This window comes from Amblyomma americanum, chromosome 1 (genome assembly GCF_052857255.1).
Source record: "Amblyomma americanum isolate KBUSLIRL-KWMA chromosome 1, ASM5285725v1, whole genome shotgun sequence".
NCBI classification, from domain to species: domain Eukaryota; kingdom Metazoa; phylum Arthropoda; class Arachnida; order Ixodida; family Ixodidae; genus Amblyomma; species Amblyomma americanum.
Window position 1 is genome coordinate 185367594 of NC_135497.1, and position 19739 is coordinate 185387332.

A 19739-nucleotide genomic window follows, 5' to 3' on the forward strand; every position below is an offset into this window, starting at 1 on the left:
CCTTGTAGCAAGTACACAAAGAGTTGGGAATTTATGATGTGGAAGGAACTGAAACCACATTGTAGCTAACAGTTTAAAATGCCCACAGTTGCATACGTTTGTACATGTACATGCCCAATATTCTCTTTAATATAGTTAAATCACTGCTAAGTTTTAGTCTTGCAATCTTAAAACCTGTTCAATATACAGCAGACTCCCTTGAAGAGGCCACAAAAATTTTTATTATTAGACGCCCCCCCCCCCCCCCAAAAAAAAAAAAAGGATATATGAGTATGCTAGGTCCAAATACATGTTACTAATGAAAAAAATGAATGAAATGACCTTGCAGCGAAGATAATTTGCAAACAGAATATTTACTGCACTACACATCAAGTGAAACGAAAAGAGAAAGCATGAAACATGACCACATCATATCATTTGAAAATGGCATTGTTAAAGGTTTTTTCTTTGGTCCTCTCTTTTTCTCTCCCCTTTTTTGCAGCGACTGCTATTAGATGTTCTTTGTTTTTGTTTTTTTGTTGCCTTCCTTCAAGCTCCAAGCACTCCAATGGCTCCCCAGCTGGCTAGCTGTGCGGCAAAAGGCTCTGAAATCACATGATCGTCTTTTTTTCTTCTCTGATTTCACTCCTTCCGAAGCACGGCTAAAAAGTTCGTCTCATATCTGACACTCTGCCTTAACTGAGTTCATCTCTGTATAACATTTGGTATACTCAAGTTCAATACCACAGATCAAGACACAGCCGTATTGAGTTCATTAGACTTGCCTTCAATTTCTTGAGACGTTTTTCTGATAGTGCACCCAATGGTCGGGACAGGTCTCTGTAGCTTGAACTGTTGCTCAGGTCTGCCGAAAATTTAAAAACCAGGCATGCACACAGTTTCTTATTGTTAAAACAGCATTAAGACCAAATAAAATCCCACATGCTTTATACACAGGCTACTAAAGCCTGAATAACCACAAACTTCTTTGGCACAACAAAGACGAACATCAAATAGAGCGGAACCCGAATGTAACCTAATTACGCATACTGCTTAAAATGCATGGTGCACTTTAAATGCAGTCACAAAGGATTTCCTATGTAGCCGCATTGAACTAATGTGCTTGCCAACCACTTTCTACTAGCTTCTTGTATACCTGCAAGTTAATGTGTACAGTTTTCACTACTGTATAAAACGTCCAACCATATAGCTGATTGGCTGTCTTGTGATGCCACACATTGACACAAAACCTTTTCCACCCTCTTGCAAAGCACAATCGACACAGAAAATTGTGACCTTGCCTTCGATTCTCGCAAAGGAAGTGCCAACATGCCATGATGTTGCACCCATCAGGGGCAGTGACATGTGCTTGCAGCAAGCATTTATCACTGCAATCCTTATCACAGTTAATGTCTTTACTACCCGACCGAGCATGCAGCCCAACACACAGCCCAGCTAGTTGTGGCTGAAAGTGGGTCTGTGTAGCATTTTCTTTTTAGATATGTCAGCTGTTGCAACAGGAACTAAAGCTGTTGCAACTTTCAATCAAGTGTGGTCAATGATTAAGGCACCTTCACAGCGGCAGTCAGTAAGACTCAGCATTGCCGCATATCACTGTGATTTGCAACCAGCAAGTGGCAGAAGCACTCAAACAGTTGAATCTCCTCCATACACTAGCTATAAACCAGAAGCGCCCATGCTGCCATGCCAATAATGCTGCACAGTACACTGATGTAGTGTCAAGCTAAGGAAACAGTTTTCTGTTCGCGAAGACTATTCAGCTAAGGTTCGATTAGCTAGAAAGAAACTTTTCTCTTACGGTCAGCAAAGCAAAGCATCGTTCAAGATTCGTTTCGATAAGCTACTCATCGGCAAAAAGCATTTCGTCTATCATGCAGATACAGATTCTGTAGTTGAGCTGAAACCATAGCAATTACTGCAAGTACTGCGGGATCCGCAATCTCATCTTTCCAGTCCTCAGTGCCCATGCCCTATTGTAGCCTATCATAAAACTTTGGTTTTGCTAACCAATATTCGAAGTTACATGCCTAAAAAAGAAACAGTTGAAGCCCTTCTTGATAACCACAGCACAGACATCGCATTATTCACTGAATCTTGGCTTACACCCGATATTCAGGATTTCGAACTACTTCACGACAATCAGTCATTTCACGCGTACTGGTGAGACAGAGTAGACCGCAGGGGAGGCGGCATTCTTGCTCTGGTGAAATCAAGCCTTTCTTCCGCCCTAGTTAGTATTACCAGCCATTGTGAAATTTTTTGCATTAACTTCTCTTTTCCCTCTTGTACAAACATGCTAGTTGCATGCTACAGAGACCCTGATACCGATCCCTCGTTTGTTAATGACCTTCACTCTGTTCTTGAGAACTTGCAGACTCGATTCCCTCACGCCAATCTTACAGTGTGTGGGGACTTCAATTTTTCTGACATCGATTGGGAAAACCTGACTGCGTCATCTCGGCAATCCAAGCACTTTTTAGGATTTAGGACTGGTCCTTGCCTTCAACCTTTCTCAAGCAGTGTGTATCCCAACGCGAGGTTGAAACATTCTCGACCTAGTCCTCGTTTCTAACCCTGAATTGATCGAATCGCTTTCATGTACTAGTAGATTAAGCGATCACTGCCTCATATCTTTCAACCTTTCCATTGAAACTTCTATCTGCCAACCGTCTAATAAATATATCCGAGATTATTCAAAGGCTGACTTCGCGAGCATTAACGCTCATCTCGAAGATTTCCTTTGCACCTTTGAAATTTCCAGACGCACGAAATCGGTGAATGAAAACTCAAGTCTTTTTAAAGAAAAACTTTTACCTCTTGTAGACGCTTATGTCCTGCTTATTTGTATCCGAGGGGACGCCGGTAAACCGTGCTACTCAATTGCGCTGAGGAAATTGTCTCGAAAGAAGAAACGCTTTTTCCACATTGCCAAGAAATCAGGATGCGCTGTGAGGTGGCAGAAATAAGTCGATTGCCTACGCGAATACACACAGCTATTACGGTCTTCGAAAAGAAAATTTTACTGTCACGACCTTATGGACATAATACGGGTGAACCCGAAAAAATTTTGGAGTCTACTCATGCCTACTAAAAACCTTTCCTATAATATTTCTTTGAAGGCGCGAGACGGCTCCGATGTTACAGATTCCGAGCGCTCGAACGCAATGAACACATATTTCACCTCTGTTTTTACCCATGAGCTCATAGAAAGCAACAGCTTTGCCCTACCTAACCTTAATTATGCAGCTATGCCACCTATTGTCATCACATCGGATGGAATCTCAAATCTCATTGATAATCTGAAACCATCCACTTCCCCTGGACCAGACAACATCCCCACCAAGATCAAAATACGTTACAAGTCAAATCCTACAACTGATTTTTGCTCAATCTCTCGAAACTAGCCAACTTTCGGAGGACTACAAGATAAACAGAGTTGTGCCAATTTTCAAAGCTGGAGATCGCACCGCCCCTCGAATTACCGACCGATTTCGCTGACATGTATCTCGTGTAAACTCTTCGAGCATATATTATACTCAATATATTGCATCTCACCTCGATCAGAATTCCTTTTTCTTTTCCAATCAGCATGGCTTCAGGGCAGGCTTTTCGTGCGAAACACAACTCTTTGAGCTCACTACTGATCTTCACTTAAATTTAGATTCCTCATTTAAAACCGATATCATCTACTTAGATTTTGCCAAAGCCTTCGATCGCGTCCCCCCCAATGTCTGATGTCCAAACTCTCTCGTCTGTCACTCGACCCTCTTACTTTATCCTGGATCCACTGCTTCTTAACTAACCGCCAACAGTTCACAGTCATCACCCGTCATACATCCGAAACTACCAGAGTAATCTCCGGAGTCCCCCAGGGATCGGTGCTTGCTCCGTTACTGTTTTTAATATTTATCAATGACCTACCTTCTGGTATCTTATCAACAGTCCGTCTTTTCGCGGACGATTCCATCATCTATCACCGCATCATCAACAGCAGTGATCAGACAATATTACAGGAAGATCTCTTCAGAATTCAGAAGCGGTGCTCCGACTGGCTAATGCAGCTCAATGTTTCAAAATGCAAATTCATCCACATTTCATGCAAACGCTGCAATCTTTATTTTCCATACACCCTGAACTCAATAGCCTTGTCTCAAACTAATTCATACAGGTACCTCTGCACTGAGATAACGACCAGTCTAACATGGGCAGATCACATAATGAAATTATGTGCCAGTGCTTCCAGGACACTTGGATTCATCAGGAGGTCACTTACCATGTCTCCCCCAGCCATCAGAGAACTAGCATATGTAATATATAATCGCAGCAAACTAGAATACGCCTCAACAATATGGAATCCTTACCAGGCCTACCTGATTGACTCACTCGAGGCCATCCAAAACAGGACAGCACGTTTCATCACCTCGCAGCACAAACCTCGGCTCAGTGTTACTGTCATGAAATCATCTCTCGGTCTCAAATCATTAGCGCATCGCCGAAAAATTTCAATTCTCTGCCTCTTCCACCAACTGTACTTTAACTTTCCAGCACTCCGCAAACGCCTTCTGCGCACTCCGGTATGATCATCTCGCCGTTTATTTAATTCCTTTAGCATACAGCGCTTGCACGGCTCCACCAATGCATTCAACAAATCGTTTCTTCCTTGTGCGATCGAATTCTGGAATAACCTGCCCGAAAACATTGTTGTTGAGACAAATCCTTCCAACTTTAGGCAGCTACTCATTGACCATTTCAAAGAATAAAACTTTCCTAAACCCTGTGTCAGCTACGATGCACTGCAAAACAATCAAACACTTTATTGGACACGTAATACTGTAGTGTGTATTTCTGTGTGCTTCTTTTTCACATTTTCTTTCATTGAATATATTAATTTGTTACTCTTTTGCTTTGCCTAGTTTCCTCTACTTTGTTTGCCTTGTCATATGTATGACCGTCGGACACTTTGTATCCCCCCCCCCCCCCCCACCTTATGTAATGTCCCTTCGGGACCCTTAAGGGTTAATAAATTATGATGATGATGATTAATTGTGTGATTTGACAAGAATACCTGTAGTGAATGTGATTTTGTGATGTTCTTTTTCAAGAATTGCCAAACAGACTAATGAAGACCACCATTTTGAGAACTTTAAAATTAAATAAGTAGCGTCAATATTTCCAACACATTATGTGCAGCACGCTTCTTTTTAGATGTGACGTGACGATGGTGAGTTGCAGAGTTGGACAATCAGTTGGTGTGCCAACATCTGACTGTTGCCACTTGATGCAACTGCGACAATTGCAAACACACGAGTCTGGTACCTTCCAGACAAGTTAGTTGGCTTTTGAGTGTGGCACTAAAATGCTGCCATTGTCACTGCAAGGCAGCAGTGGCGGCAAAATAATCAATTTCTCACCAGGTGGACTGAACTGAAACTCGTGCACTGTCATAGTTTTTTTTTTATCAACAAATTTACTGCTTTCAGTAAACCTGTACTACTGCTTAGCATGTAGTTCTTGCACATACATGCCAACTATATGCATTACAAGATTCTACTATATATGAGACAAGCAATAATCAGATATGACTAGTTTCTATGTAACATACACCACTGCACTGGCTTAATAGTGAGGACTGCACCATTGCATAGAAGCTACAACAGAACAGGTGAAAGGTCCCCTAAGTACCACTGATTTTGCCTATCTTTACACAGTAGAGAAGGTTGTTTTAATGAAGAGAACTGTGGACTATGCCTTTCGCATCAAAAATGCTTTTCAACATAAAAACCGTGCTTCAACTGAGAAACCTTTGTTTTCATTCAGCCCATTCAAAGATGGGCGTGAAAAAGAAACAGCAAGGAAAATATTCAGCCTTCGCGTCAACACAATTTGCAGTGGAAAACTAAAAGCATGTTGATTATCAAACAGGTTTTGCAAGACCTCACCGCAATGACACCTTCAACTAGCAGTTTTTTGGCACTTCAGCAGCAACAAGACCAACAAATTTTTGTCTAAGCATTCACTTTATTTCAATACCTAGAATATGCAAGCAGTGCTGCTGCTTTTCAAGACCAAGATTAACCAGTGATGACAAATATACTGATTACAAGTACAACAAACTTTGATGTACACCAACACTGCATTTCATAATTATGACTCAGAGAAAATAAACTGAATTCACACCATACCTAAAGTATTGCTCTTGTAGTCCCCTATCACCCAAGGGAACACTGGATACTGTGTGAGGTCATTAAAACTGCGATCAGCCAAACTGTAACCGAGGGCGTAGAATAGGTTATGCTATAACATTGCAGACAACTGGCTAGTCGGTATAGTGAAATTTATGAACATGTGAATGCACAGTGCAAAGAACAACACACACAAAAAATAACTCTTCTGGTTTCCTTCCTTTCTGTGTACTTGCTCTATGCACTGTGCACTTAACAGAAAGGTTATAACATGCCAAAAAATGTCATTCACTAAAAAGAAGCACAAATACTGAAGGAATATTTAAATGTGCAAGAATTTGATGTTTTGTAAAAAGCACTTTTGGAAACAATGCAAAAGGTCAAGTGAGCAGATAACACTCCTCACGCTACATGAGGTCATACCTACAAATGGATCATGGCAAGTTTTTCCACCCATAAAAAGACCCTGAACCCCACTCACCCTTGAGCTAGGTGAGTAATATTCAATGCAGTGACTGCACTGCAGTGAACATTTCAGCCAAGTTATGCAGCCTTACGTTGGTGCAAAATGCTCCCAAATGGAGCTCAAACCTAAGTTCTCCATTCTTTCTTCCAGCTTATCTACCATCATGTTAGCATGGCAGAGGAGCATAGCCTACAGGAACTGAATACGACAGCCAATGCTGGGGGAGGTTTAACATGCACTTACCCGTGACACCATCCAAGATTGTGGTGAGAGCCAAGTTACCATGGGCAACAGCTATAGCCTTTCTAACTGGGGCAATGCGCCCAGAGGCACAAGTTGAGGAAAAACAAAGGGGAGAAATGGGGAGCTGAGGAAAACCAAGTTGAAGGCAAGTTGAAAAGCTAAACGTTGTACATGTAATCCCTTTGCTCCTGTTGCACATTTAGGAACAATTCTTTCTGGGTAACTTTGCTGGGAAGGTGTCCCACAATTTCTCTTGAACAACAAGTGGTTCAGGGACCATTTAAAAGCCAATGGCCCTATTTCTTGCACTAAGACAGAAGACTCAGGCCTGCCAAATTAGAGTAAAAATACAATTAAAACATTTTTGCACAAAACATACCTGTTGATGTACAGCAAATAGTCATAATTTGAAATGACACCATTCTGCCAAAGCAAAGTCATGTTCTCTTGGCCAGAGTCCTCAAGCTTTAATGCTGCAGAAATGAAAAAAGGAAGAAAAATAGGTTGTAACACTCATGATTGCAAACTAGTCACACGTCAGTATGCCCTTCATCCTTGACTTGCCACACTGCACAAAGATATTACGACTAGTCACAGTGTATGTCATAATCAATTCACTCTGCGAGTCAGGAAGTATGCATGGCTATTCAAATGGTGTTTTAATGCAATTCAGAATGTAAATCCAGCTTGCTACAGGCACAGCCTCGACATTATTTCTGTACTTGAAGTCACCAGTATCAGACATGATGACAGATAACGATAAGGAAAATGTTACCTTCTTGGCTGGTAAGCTGCTTATACAGTTCATCTCGCTCTTGCTGTGTCTTGAAGGAAAGGAAAAGGTGCTTTAGCACAGAGCTGTCAGAACAGTAAAGCTCTAGGCCCTGAAAATAAAGGAAGAATAAACAATTCATCACATTTTCTACTAAGCTTCACATTTTTTCATGTTCAAGAAATATACATCATGTTAATTCGTCTCCCCTTATGTAATGCCCTCAGGCCTTTAAGGAGAAAATAAATGAAAAATGAAATTTTTAAAGCAGCCATGAGTTGCACTGCATGCATTCAAAATTTTAGTGTGCATTTCTATGTAATGCAAGTGCCACAGCTAGAAGACCATTGTCACAATATTGCAATACATGCTGTGACAACTACTACAGAGTGCCCTATTTTCCAGCGCTGTTGAGATGTGCCGTGAACAATGAAGAAAGCACATGCTTTACTTGTTTCCCGAAGCACGAGAAGACAAGAGGCTTCTTTGGCAGCAATGTGCCCTCTTCCCCAAGATTGGCCCCAGCCGTGTAACCACCAGGCATCCACAGAAGGCGGTGCCAAATGGGCTAAGTTGTCCAATAGGCAAGTGCATCAAGATATATGGCAACATGCCCCTGGCTCCAGGCAAGGTGCTCGTTCTGTATGGTATGGTGTCCTTTCTCCATATTCATGTTTTCTATTTGAATAATTCAGTGCCATGGTCTAATAAGCTGCACATGCTGTTTCCAAGCAGTTGCTAGTGAATGCAATCTAGCCTTAGCGGAGGTTCCAAGGCCTCAGCAGAACATCCACAATTTGCTGATACGTGCACTTCTAACCAAGTTAAAGCGAACCCACTTAGAGCAGCAAAAGCCGTCATGATTATCATCACTGGCCCACTTAAACACATCGCCAAACAAAGACCTCACCCAGTAATCTCCAACTAGCCCTGTCCTGTACCAACTGTGCAACCCTAATCCCACAAATGTCCTGATCTCACTGTCCATCTGATTCTGAACTAATTTTTTTTTCCTTGCCAATTATTGATTTACAACAAAAAAGGGAGTTTCGATGACGCAAAAATGAGTTTCGATGATGCAAGGGCAGCTTTTGGCCAAAGAGCGCCATGGCACAAAATATTTTTCATCTGTACAAGGTGTGGTCACAGATCCATTTTCCAAGCATTTCATCGAGCAGAAGCCGAGCACCAGGCCAGGGGAAAGCTTGTACCCACTGTATCACCAGTGGGTACCCAGAGACACTGGGGATCAATCCCCACACCTCCCACAATGAGGCGGATGATCAAACCACTAGGCCGCTGCTGCGGTGAGAAGTACCTACTACTCTCCAATTAGCCCTGCCCTGTACCAGCTGTGGCAACCCAAGGCATCCAAACTTCCTGATCTCTAGAAGAGAGCTGATACAGGCTGGTTGGTACACGTTGACTAAAAGGATGTAACAGTGCTAAGATGAGACAAAAGGGAACGAGCGTTTCGTTCCCTTTTGTCTCATCTTAACACTATTACATTCTTTCCTGATCTCATCTGTCCATCTGCATCTGATAAAATTGATGTTTCCTTGATGTTTCCTTGCCAATTACTGCTTTACAATAAAAGACATGGATATTCAGAGAACTTCACGATTCCCTCCAAATTTTCCAACACAACAGTACAAAAAGCCAATTATACAGTACGAACTACAGAGTAATTTGATTACAGTTTTTCTCTGCCAAGTAATACCTGACATTTTCTGATAGAATTGTATCTTGAATAAGACTGTAATACCTGTGCTACACGGGCGTTTCGAATGCCTTCCAAACGAATGTCATTCGACTCGACTGCCAAACCTGCGCTGCTACATGACGTTTTTGAACGGCATTCGGTTCACATGACATTCGAGTCGACGGAGCTCCGCGGAGACATTAGAGATTTTGGAATGCCTTCGAGGCGCAAGCGCGACTACTCTCTACCGCAGCGTCTTCGCGCCATAGGTGGCAGCATAAGTTTTGAAGAGCAAATACGTTCTTTAAACGATGAAATTCTAAATACTATTTATATACACTACACGGGTCTTTTCCAGAAGTTTTGTTAGCAAGCAAATATTTACCGCATACTCTGGAACCCATCGTAGGAAAGAAAGGCAGCCATTTTGGCCCGGTGCCAGTTTTTTCACTTTGTGCTGTTGCTTTTGCTGTGTTTTGTCTTTTTATTTTGTGTGCGTGTGCGTCTATGTACATTTTAAGTGAGCTTTTTTTTTATTCAGTGAAGTTTATTGCACTTTTTCGTTTTTTGCGACACACGCAGGAGATAGAGCCCAATGTAGCCAACAGACCACACACAAAAAATGGCAGGGCTACGGGCTTGGGAGGCGTTGGCTTGAGCCTCTTTTAGAACAAAGGCGTTTAGTAATGAATAAATAGTAAAATTTATTAGAAATGACATATTACTTTTAAAAGTAGCAATTTTATAGCGGACTGTAACTATACATATTAATTGTTGCTGCTATATTTGTTTAAAACAAAATTTGATGGCAGCAGCACCCCTGTAGCTTGGCGGCAGAATACTGAAACTTTCGAATGCTTTTGGAATAGTCGTGTAGCACCGTGCGGGTCCGTCCAGTCCGAATGCCATTCGAAGTTTCGAATGCCGTTCGACTCGAATGTCAGCTCAACGTACCCGTGTAGCTCAGGTATAAGTTAAGCCCGAGTTTTCTGCAAAACTTGCCTTGCCACAAAACAAAATACCAAGCACTAAGACCTTCAGTGGGCTGCATAACAATTAGCATAAGATCTCCAAAGGTGTTTTTTTTTTTTTGCATTCCTTACAAGATCCCACATCCTCCACAACACAGTCATTGCTGTAGAAATTTAAAGTGTACTATAAGGTACTTGCTGAAATTGTACTGTTCCATTAAACTGCAGCCATTGAGTCTTTCACAGTGAAAAACAAAAAATGAACTTTTTCTTTGTGACGATCACAGCAACACTTGACCAGCTCTTACAAGTCTTCAGAAAGCACATGCAGGTGGATGTAGCCTCCATCACACTGTAAGTACCAAAGCTGCACTAAACACATGCCGTGCCTTGAAGTTGAGAGCAAAATATAAAGGGCATTCAGCAAAGAGCTACCACTGTCATCTAAAAGCGCCACTGCCATGTCAGAAGAACAGAAGTAAGGGGACACTTAAGCTCTGCCCTAAGAGTATGATTCGACAGTGTTAATGGGTATTTTTGTTTTCTGCTTTCTTTCTTAATTAGTACCTCTTTCTAACTACATACACTCACTATAATACATCAGCAAGCATACCAGACCATGTGATACACCAGAAGACACAAAAGGTTTTCCTTTAACTAAGTCGTATGAATGTGCCTCAATGGCCTAGCGGTAACATGTCTGACCCAAGGCTCGTGGGTTTGATTCCCAACTAATTAGTACCCCAATTTCTTTTCCAGTGTAAATAATTTAGTTTACACCCTTATATGCTATAATGGCATTTCTGTCATGCTACGACCGTGTAGACGCAATTTAGCCGGAGTTTTTTCACTTTTATTTTTAAGCTCAATGTGTGACGTCACGACCCCCTCCACCAATCCTGAATTAGTGTGACAAATGAGCATGGCTTTTCCTCCGAACGTCCGCTCTAACGCTGTCGTATTAATAATAAAGCAAGTTCAGCCCTAGACAAGGCGTAACTTTCAGCAGCACCTGTGAAATGAATCTGGAGCTTAATGTACTATCAGGAACAAAAGTCTCCAGGGCACATAAGCGTTAAGAGAGCACATGGCTACGTTACCAGCCAAAGGCTCAAGGTCACTCTGGTGGAAGTGGAAGTAAGAATCATGTGCTCTCACATGAAGTAGTGAAATCAGGCATGACGTGATGCAACTAATGCATAACATAAATGCATGACTTCGTTGCACCTAGACAGCTGTTCGCAGGTCCTGGAGACCGTTTTCTCCCAAGAGCAGCACATAACAGGAAACAATTCTGGATCTGCTTCAGAAGTGTTCAATCTGACTTTATGACTACTAAAAACATGTCAAAAGTTACGACTGCAATGATGTAAAGTGCGGTCGACTGCCAAAAGAAGCACAAAAATGCTGTCTCCATTCCCAGCATCGAGATTTATCTCTTATACTGACAAGCCATTTGAAATCGGATGCCATAAAAGATGATGCATAGAGACGCCTGCTGCTGAGCTCCTCGCACACTGGTTTGATTTTGTCAGACGATATTTGGTTGCTTAAAGGGGCTATGACAGCCCATTTTCACGCATACCCTGCTTATCGGCTTTAATTCCCAACAGGCTAAGTTACAATTCTCCCAATTTTTAGTTGATTCTGTGCGGTAAATATTTTTAAAACGAATTTTTTTTGCTTCTTTTGCGAACTGCTTGCTGGTCTGGCAACCTCTGATCGCCGACGTCACGAGCACATACACGCCACGCGTCGTCTGCTGCGAGCTGTTGAGGTGCTTGCATGCACACCGTAGACAGCGGTCGCTCGAAAAGTTTTTTTTTTTTTAGCCTAGCGAAATAAAATGCATTTTCCGTGTTCTCTTTTGGGAAGCCTTCAACTTAGTACGCGAGCTGAGTGATCCTTGGGAAAGCGGACTTGCTCGTGGCGCCCACTTTCCGATTGTTGAGGAAACAGAAATCGATGGACCCCTGCTTTATTATTTACACTTAGAAGCATGCTGCTCGTACGTTATGAGTGTGGTCTCTTTTGAGCAGTCAAGTGCTCCCGTATGTGAAAAGCGGCACGTGCCGTGCACACCTTTGCCAATGTGAGCCGTGAAAGCCGCTGTGTTTTGTAGCTAGCTACCAAGTTCTTGTCCGCTATTCATCGCTCGATAATTAAACTCAAATTATCAAAAAGTGCACTACAGTAGTAACCTTGAGGCACGAAAGGAGCAGAGAAAAGTGCCGAGTGCGATGACTTCCGCGCTGCATGTACGCGTTTGTAAGTCGAACATACATTTCCTTCGACTCATAGAATCTTTTTGCAGGAACCAAGCCACTTGCAAAACGCTACGTGACTCGAATGCTTTCACTGTCCGCAGCGATGAATAGTCGCCGCCGTCTAAATGAATGCTTCGAAATAATAGTACAGCATTTTGCTGTGCGTGCGCGTTGTGTCCCAGGAGTGCGACGATTACGACAACTGCAGCCCCGCGCTGAGGTTGTTTACATGGCTGTGCGCAAACAGTACTGCTCGTTTGCGTGGCATAAAACGCCAGGTGGGTTATCCTCATATATTACGTACTTTTGCTCACAAATTGCACTTTTACTCATTTACACACCATGATAACACTGCAATAAGCGCCAATAATGTTTAATCGTCTACTTAGGAAACGCTTCGCGTAGGATACCGGCGCTTTCCGCTAATTGTATCTGCATTCTCTTATGTCACCAAAATTTAATTTTAGACCGGTTTAGCTAAAAAACGTTCGGACATTACTTGAATTGATGAAAACAACCAGATTTGTTGTCCACAGTCGACGCCGACGGCTGCCTTCTGCACATATGCTATGCAGACCGGGTCACCGGCACTTCCCCCTTACTGTACTCGCGTCCTGAGATGTAGGCAGTCATCGCTTTGAGGGCACTGTAGCCAAAACTACGCTCGACAGCTATTACCGACATTCAAGAATATGGCAAAAGTTCCTCACTGATTAGTAACAAAGTGTGAAGATATGATATGTAGCCGCTTGTTTCGCTTTTTTCGATACGGAAAAGGTACACAAGCGCAGTTTTTCCGGCCATCGCCTCAACGGGTGTGAAGCTTTCGCTTTGGCCGCACAAGCCCAGGTGACGGCGGCGAGCGGCACCGTCGTGCAGCGTTTTCTGCCCGTGTTGCTTGCCTCGCCGATCGGTTCTATGTGCAGGCACCGAATGAAAGCACATCTTCACTGGTGTACGCACATCGCGTATGTCGCCGTGGCTAGCATGAGGTCCAATAAGTTTTAAAATTCTTAAGTTTATAGAATGTCGTACACACTAGTCCCCTACCACTCTCTTCTGGTTCCCACTAAGCTGACTCTTTTAACATTACTACGATACGCGATCGTTGATCGTGCTGGCGTCGTCATCGATCTAGCGTGACAGACCAGTGCGTCAGCGACGGCATTTGCGTACCGATCAGCCCACCGACCGTCGATCGCCATCGCATCGGCCTATAGTGTGACCGGACCCTGCCTATACCGAAGAAAAACTGCGTTACTGTTATTATTGCTTTTGCGGTACCAGTCATTCATATATGGGGGACGACTGCGACTTTGATCGCCCGCAAAAGTACAGGGGTGAATGAGACCTCGCTGAGCATATTGCAGCAACGAGAGAAGACGACGTTGCTCCGTGCATGTGCTAGTGACCTCACGAGAGCTTTCAATCTGGCGGTCGCTGCCGGTGGGAGGAGTCTCCCGGTCTCAATTTCGATCGTATTTTTTGGAAAATACAGCGCGTCCAGGGCAGCCAAATTTCGGAAATTGAATCATAATCTCTTGTATTAGTTACTGAAGCAGAAAACTGCAATATGAAGAACGACCATGTCATGGCCTCTTTAAATCTGAACATTGCATGCATGCTCACTTATTTAACATTACGGACTGGATGGACCTTATGCATGTCACATACAGAGGCTACTTGTGCTCAGCAAAAGCTGCAAAAGCTGCTCAAGCTGCTCAGTAAAAGCTGCACCCCACCTTAGTGTCAAGACACTAAGGCGGGGTCGTCAATGTTTTTGTGGGGAACCCCCAACAGCTTTCAGAAGGTGCCGAGGAACTGCATATGTTTTGGCTTCCATCCCTTCCAGCCTAACATGCATGGAAAGAGGAGTATGCACGGCCCCTTCAATTAATAATGAAAAGCTGCAGAGTGACACAGTCTACTGTAAGCAATTATAGCATGATTACTCTAAAATAAAGTGGGTAAAGGAAAAGTAGGAGCTGATGCATGCATGGCTTCACGTGTTTAGGAAAATCAAAAAGCACTCTAAGGAGCCCAGTTTGAGAACCACAGCACTGAGGGAATGCTCTGACACTTCAGACATCCCCAATGGCCTAGAACATATAAGGCAGACACAGAGGTGCTCGAAAGCAGAGCATGTATGTAGACAAGGACTTGTCAGAAGTAACGGGCAGAACTTCTTAGACTAGAACCTTTTAAAAAAGGCCGCATTTCTGACTTTGCAGACCAGGCTGCAGAAAAAAACTGCTGCCAGACATCAAATAGCAATTCTAGATCAAAATTTAGAACCTTTCTATACATGCTGCAGGTCTGTGTCAACTTTTCTGAAACATAGTAGTAGCCCCCGAGCAAAGGTCGAAGCCAACCTGGACAGGCATGACAACTTAGCTAACTACATAAACTAACAACAGAGAAAACCACGAATCAGGATGGAGCTCTTTCTCATAACTGCAACAATTACAGACCACAAAAAGACTTCATTCATAACAACACATGAGTGTCGTTTCTGATAAAAAAAAATGCTGTTCTATTTATCAACAGCTGCCAGTACCAGACGACGACTGGAAGACAGACAATGCAACACAACGAAGTGTGCCTCTTAAAATAGTAGCAAATTTTTACTCCAGGAACAAACAGGCTAATATAAGGTATGCTGTACTGGAGGGCCACAGATTGATTCTGACCTCAAGTTCTTTATGCACACAAATATTTCTATACATAAACATTTTTTGCATTTCACCTCCACAGAAATGGAGCTGCTAAGGCAGGATCAAACCTAGAAACTTGTGCACAGTAGCATGACAGCATAGCCACTAAACCACTCAGTGAGTCAAAGTGTTCAATGTGTTCAATATGTTCACAATACGTTGAAAATTCCAATCATTTTGAGAACATATCAATAAATTTACAACTAAGTTGTGATTACAGTGTGATGACAGCTTGTGATGACAGCTTAAACTGCACTGCAGATAAACTTTTTTGTCATTTATGTGAACTACACAAAAGATGAGTTTGCAAAACAATAGCATTAACTGCATGTTTTAAATGCTCTAGCAAGAGCACATTTTAAGGCAGGGGTCCCACTCCGGCAGCATGAATGCTCCATTTTAGGCTGTGTTCACGACAGCATTATGCATGTTACTCTAGTTCAAACATCACAATGTAGGCATCATTCGAAGGCTTAATGTGCTTAATTGAAGCACACCGCTATAGTGTAGCTGCATTATCAACTGCACAAGAAGTGGTCTTGCAGATGACAAATCTTCGCTGATATGACTTAGTTCAGATAAGTTTGCTGAAGAAACTGCTCCACTTAAGACAGTTTTGTTTGGCCTACATATAGAATAGATGTTTATCAAGTATCAAATGGTCTCAGAATGTGTGTTCGTTGAATTGCATTTGATCAGCGGCTTTATAGATATAGCAAATTTAGTTATTTTGGGCCCGAATATCTGCTGTGTATAGGGGTGCACAGTAGCAATATTTTTACAACTTGGGGCAAACAATATACTAGTGCAGTGTGCAAAGTTTAATCATCTTATCTTCATCGATTCATTTTTAATGGCCTTTTCAATTTGAAGAACTCTGATTGCGAAGGCAGTATTGTGGAAATATGAAACTACCGAATTCGTCATCTGTAATAATAATACCTCTTGTGCAGTTGACAATGCAGCTACACTATAGCGGTGTGCATCAACTGGCAGAGTGTGCATTAAGCTTTCTAATGATGCCTCCATAGTGCTGTTTGAACAAGAACAGCACGCAGAATGCTGGCACGAACATAGCTTAAAATGGAGCATTCGCACTGCTGGAGTGGGACCCCCACCTTAAAAAAAGAGCACTGAAAGCTTGAGAGACTGCAAAATAAAGCAATCGCAAAAACACATTCACTTAATGGGAAATGCAATATGCACAAACAGGGTATAATTTCATGATGAATCAATACAAATAAACAAACAATATGTTGGAAATGAGAAAACAAATAAATACAGAAATCACCAAGTCCATTGGTTGTATTCCAAAGCCCCAAGCGCTGCTACAAGATAATATGGGCAAAGCTAGAGTCAAGCTCTTAAGCTTACACCATGCATTTTCTTGAATTATGCTTGCTGCCAGAGAGTTCCGCCACGACTGTCAAAGAAAAAAAATGCTTACCACTTGTCTCAAAAGAAATCTGCGCCTAATGACTCTTTTCACATCACAAAGGTTGATCTTGATGTGTGGCCACTGCAGACAAGCACAAAACAAAATGTGATGAAAAGTGTGCAAAAGCAACCAGTTGGTTTCTTAAACTTGGCAAGGCGATTGACAGCACTGCAACCAAGTGAAAACCAAATGGAAGTTGATGCCCTAGGCCTCAACAAATTCAAAACAAGAGTCAGGCACACGGCCATATCAAGCACTGCACAGCTGACAAACGTAGCCTCTGACTAAAGTGCTGGAACAAACTGCCCTGTGCACAGATCCAACATGGAAGGCCAGAATGCTTATTTGGCATAGCAAGGACAGTTGTACCTGTCTAATGCCTTGAGAAATTGACAATATACATATTACAAGAAGCATGAAATAAAGTTCTAACCCAACAAAATTCTTGCATACTTATATTTTAATAGCCAGCATTTTTCCATGAAAGCCTTCATATTTCAGTTTCATGTGAATTCAATAAACACAAATAGCATTGAAACTGCTAAAAATGCTACAGAAGCTAAACTTAAATTTTATTTAAGACAAAAACTTGAAATAAAAAGCCTTCCTTAGCCATTAAAATCTCAAAAATAATAGCTGTAACATTAAGGTAATGATAGATTTTTGCCTGCGGCTTGCAGTTCCAGGAGCATTTTCTTTCCACCTGTATTTCCACTGCACAGGAATTGTGGATATTATCTGTTGCTTCAGTCACTACACATCTTGTCAAGCAACAGCACCAGTGTTAACAAGGCAATGACTTACAGCCTTGCAAAACGAGTTTCATGAGCATCATACGTCTGGAGTAAGACAGTAGGTGAACCTCTCATAACTTTCACTAAACATGAAATGTCTATATGTTGGTAAAGAAGATAACAGTGATGGTATTTCTTTTGCAGATGCCACTCGTCTTGCTTTTAACTTTCTTTGTCTATAGCCACACATCCGTGGCACAAACACACATGCAAGTGTAGAGTTCTATGGCAGGTGATGGCAACAGCTCCTGTCATAGGTTTCATAAAACTGAACTTATTGAAAATGGTGTAAGGCTGCAAATCAAGAGCAACATAGCAGTCATTTTGTTATTTTCCAAGCTTGCACTTGTAATTTAGCTGCTGCACTGAGCCACTGATACCAATGTTCTCAACAAAGTCACAGCCACGGCAATGTAATGTGAAATTCAGCAACAGGTGGATGCAATGAAAGCATCACGCCTGCAGAGCAGCAGGGTCTGGTATCCCGAGCCTTCCGATTACGTCTGAGAGCAGGAACATTACGCACCCAATTTATTCTTGTGTACTATTGACTTCAATATGGGTAGTGACCAATCCTCAGTTTTCAACACCAACCATAGCAGGCTTCCATGTTTTCCATACCTCTCTCGATATTCCATGCTCATTTAGACAAGCTCTTTCCTCCCAGCTTCTACATGTGACACCCCTCTCTCGACATACCTTGCACATTCAATACCACCTAGAACACGAAGATGGTCTCAGCATAACGACCCCTCCCAATCACCTTCATCACTACTGTGATATATAATACTACCGTAAAAACCAGAATATAGGTCTAACTTTTTTTCAAAACACCATGGCGAAAATTAGACCCCCGTCTTATATACCGGTCATTGGCGGAAAAACTACGGGAGCCTTGCAACAATGGGCGGCTGAAGTCAACAGCCCCCATCACCATCGCCATCAGCAGTAGCGCGGCGTGGCGACGTTGTGGCACCCCCATTTTGCATTTCCGTTATTTCAAAGCTATTTCAGTTAAAGGCTGCTTTTTCACATTTTGCTTCAAAATGAGCGGAACCCGACGGCAATTCACCGTCGCCTTCAAGAAAAACGTGACTGGGAACGCAGAAGCTCATGGCAACCTGGCAGCACAGCGCAAATTTGGAGTATCTGAAAAGAGCATTCGGTACTGGCGGAGGCAGAAGCTGCGTATTAAAACTTGCAGCAACCAGAAGAAAACATCATTCCATGGGAGAACCGCAGCGTATCCAGAATTGGAAGGAAAGGTTGCGGAGTTCATCCGGGAGCTGCGTGCAAGATCGCTGCCTGTGACTGCTGAATGCATCCGTGTGAAAGCGGTAGAGATCACGGCACGGAGCGGCGAAAGAAGCGAGAGTAAGTGCATGTGTACACATGCGCGTCCCTCGTTTGTTTACGCTGCTCCGTGCCGTGATGACAAGGTGCTGACAAACACGCGGGTCGATGGGCACGCGACACTGTTAAAAAATTGGCCGGGTGTACATATGAGCGGCATTTAAATGAAAATAAATACTGTCACCGTTGTGCAACCTGTTGAGTCGCATTTGTTTCAAAGTAGGGGTGACTTTTGGTACTTTTTCCATTGAAAAAGATTTTTTTCGTTTTTAGAATTGGTTAGTTGGGGGGTTGACCTATATTCCGGTCCGACCTATAGTCTGGTTTTGACGGTAGTCATGGTAACGATGAATAGAGAGGATCCAGCTGATGTGAGCCAGCCAGCATGTGCTAGTACAAGCTGCCTTGACGTGAAAGGCATGTGTGCGCAGGCCATTTCATGGGCGTGTCTCCTCTCCAGGTTGCACATGATGCAGCCATCACTGCGACCAAGACCTCTTGGCCTGAGCCACTAACAGATGTTGCTGTAAAAGCGGTGGGACCATACTTCTCCACTTCATTTGTCAGCTTCGTGGATGGCTCACTGGAATCATTTCTGTCCTCCATGATGTGTGTGCGCCATTCACGACAAAGCGCTACAAACCATCAACATATGGCTGACAGACAGCACACAATGCCACTATGTTCCTGTGTGCGTGGCTGTCGCTGAACCTCACCAAACACTTCTGCACATTCAATTTGTCTTGAATACCGGTGTCCTTTTGAGTCTTCAAAATGCAGAGGAGAGTGATCTTTTGAACTGAATATGAATACAAAATTATAATATTAGAAATTAGT

The 19739-nt window shown here is 42.7% G+C and overlaps 1 protein-coding gene across 3 annotated transcripts in view; it reads right to left on the reverse strand.

Moving 5' to 3' along the window:
- LOC144114339 (protein FAN-like) overlaps positions 1–19739 on the reverse strand; it is an 80205-nt gene that overhangs the window by 45963 nt on the left and 14503 nt on the right. For all 3 annotated transcript variants that reach the window (XR_013311016.1, XM_077647991.1, XM_077647992.1), the window contains exons 10-14: positions 16765–16836; positions 7667–7775; positions 7271–7364; positions 6183–6265; positions 765–844 (exon numbers count right to left, since the gene is read on the reverse strand). Coding sequence is in view for 2 of the 3 variants with exons in the window: in XM_077647991.1 (XP_077504117.1) it covers positions 765–844; positions 6183–6265; positions 7271–7364; positions 7667–7775; positions 16765–16836 (438 nt within the window). In the remaining variant the exon portion in view is untranslated. The remainder of the gene's footprint in view (positions 1–764; positions 845–6182; positions 6266–7270; positions 7365–7666; positions 7776–16764; positions 16837–19739) is intronic.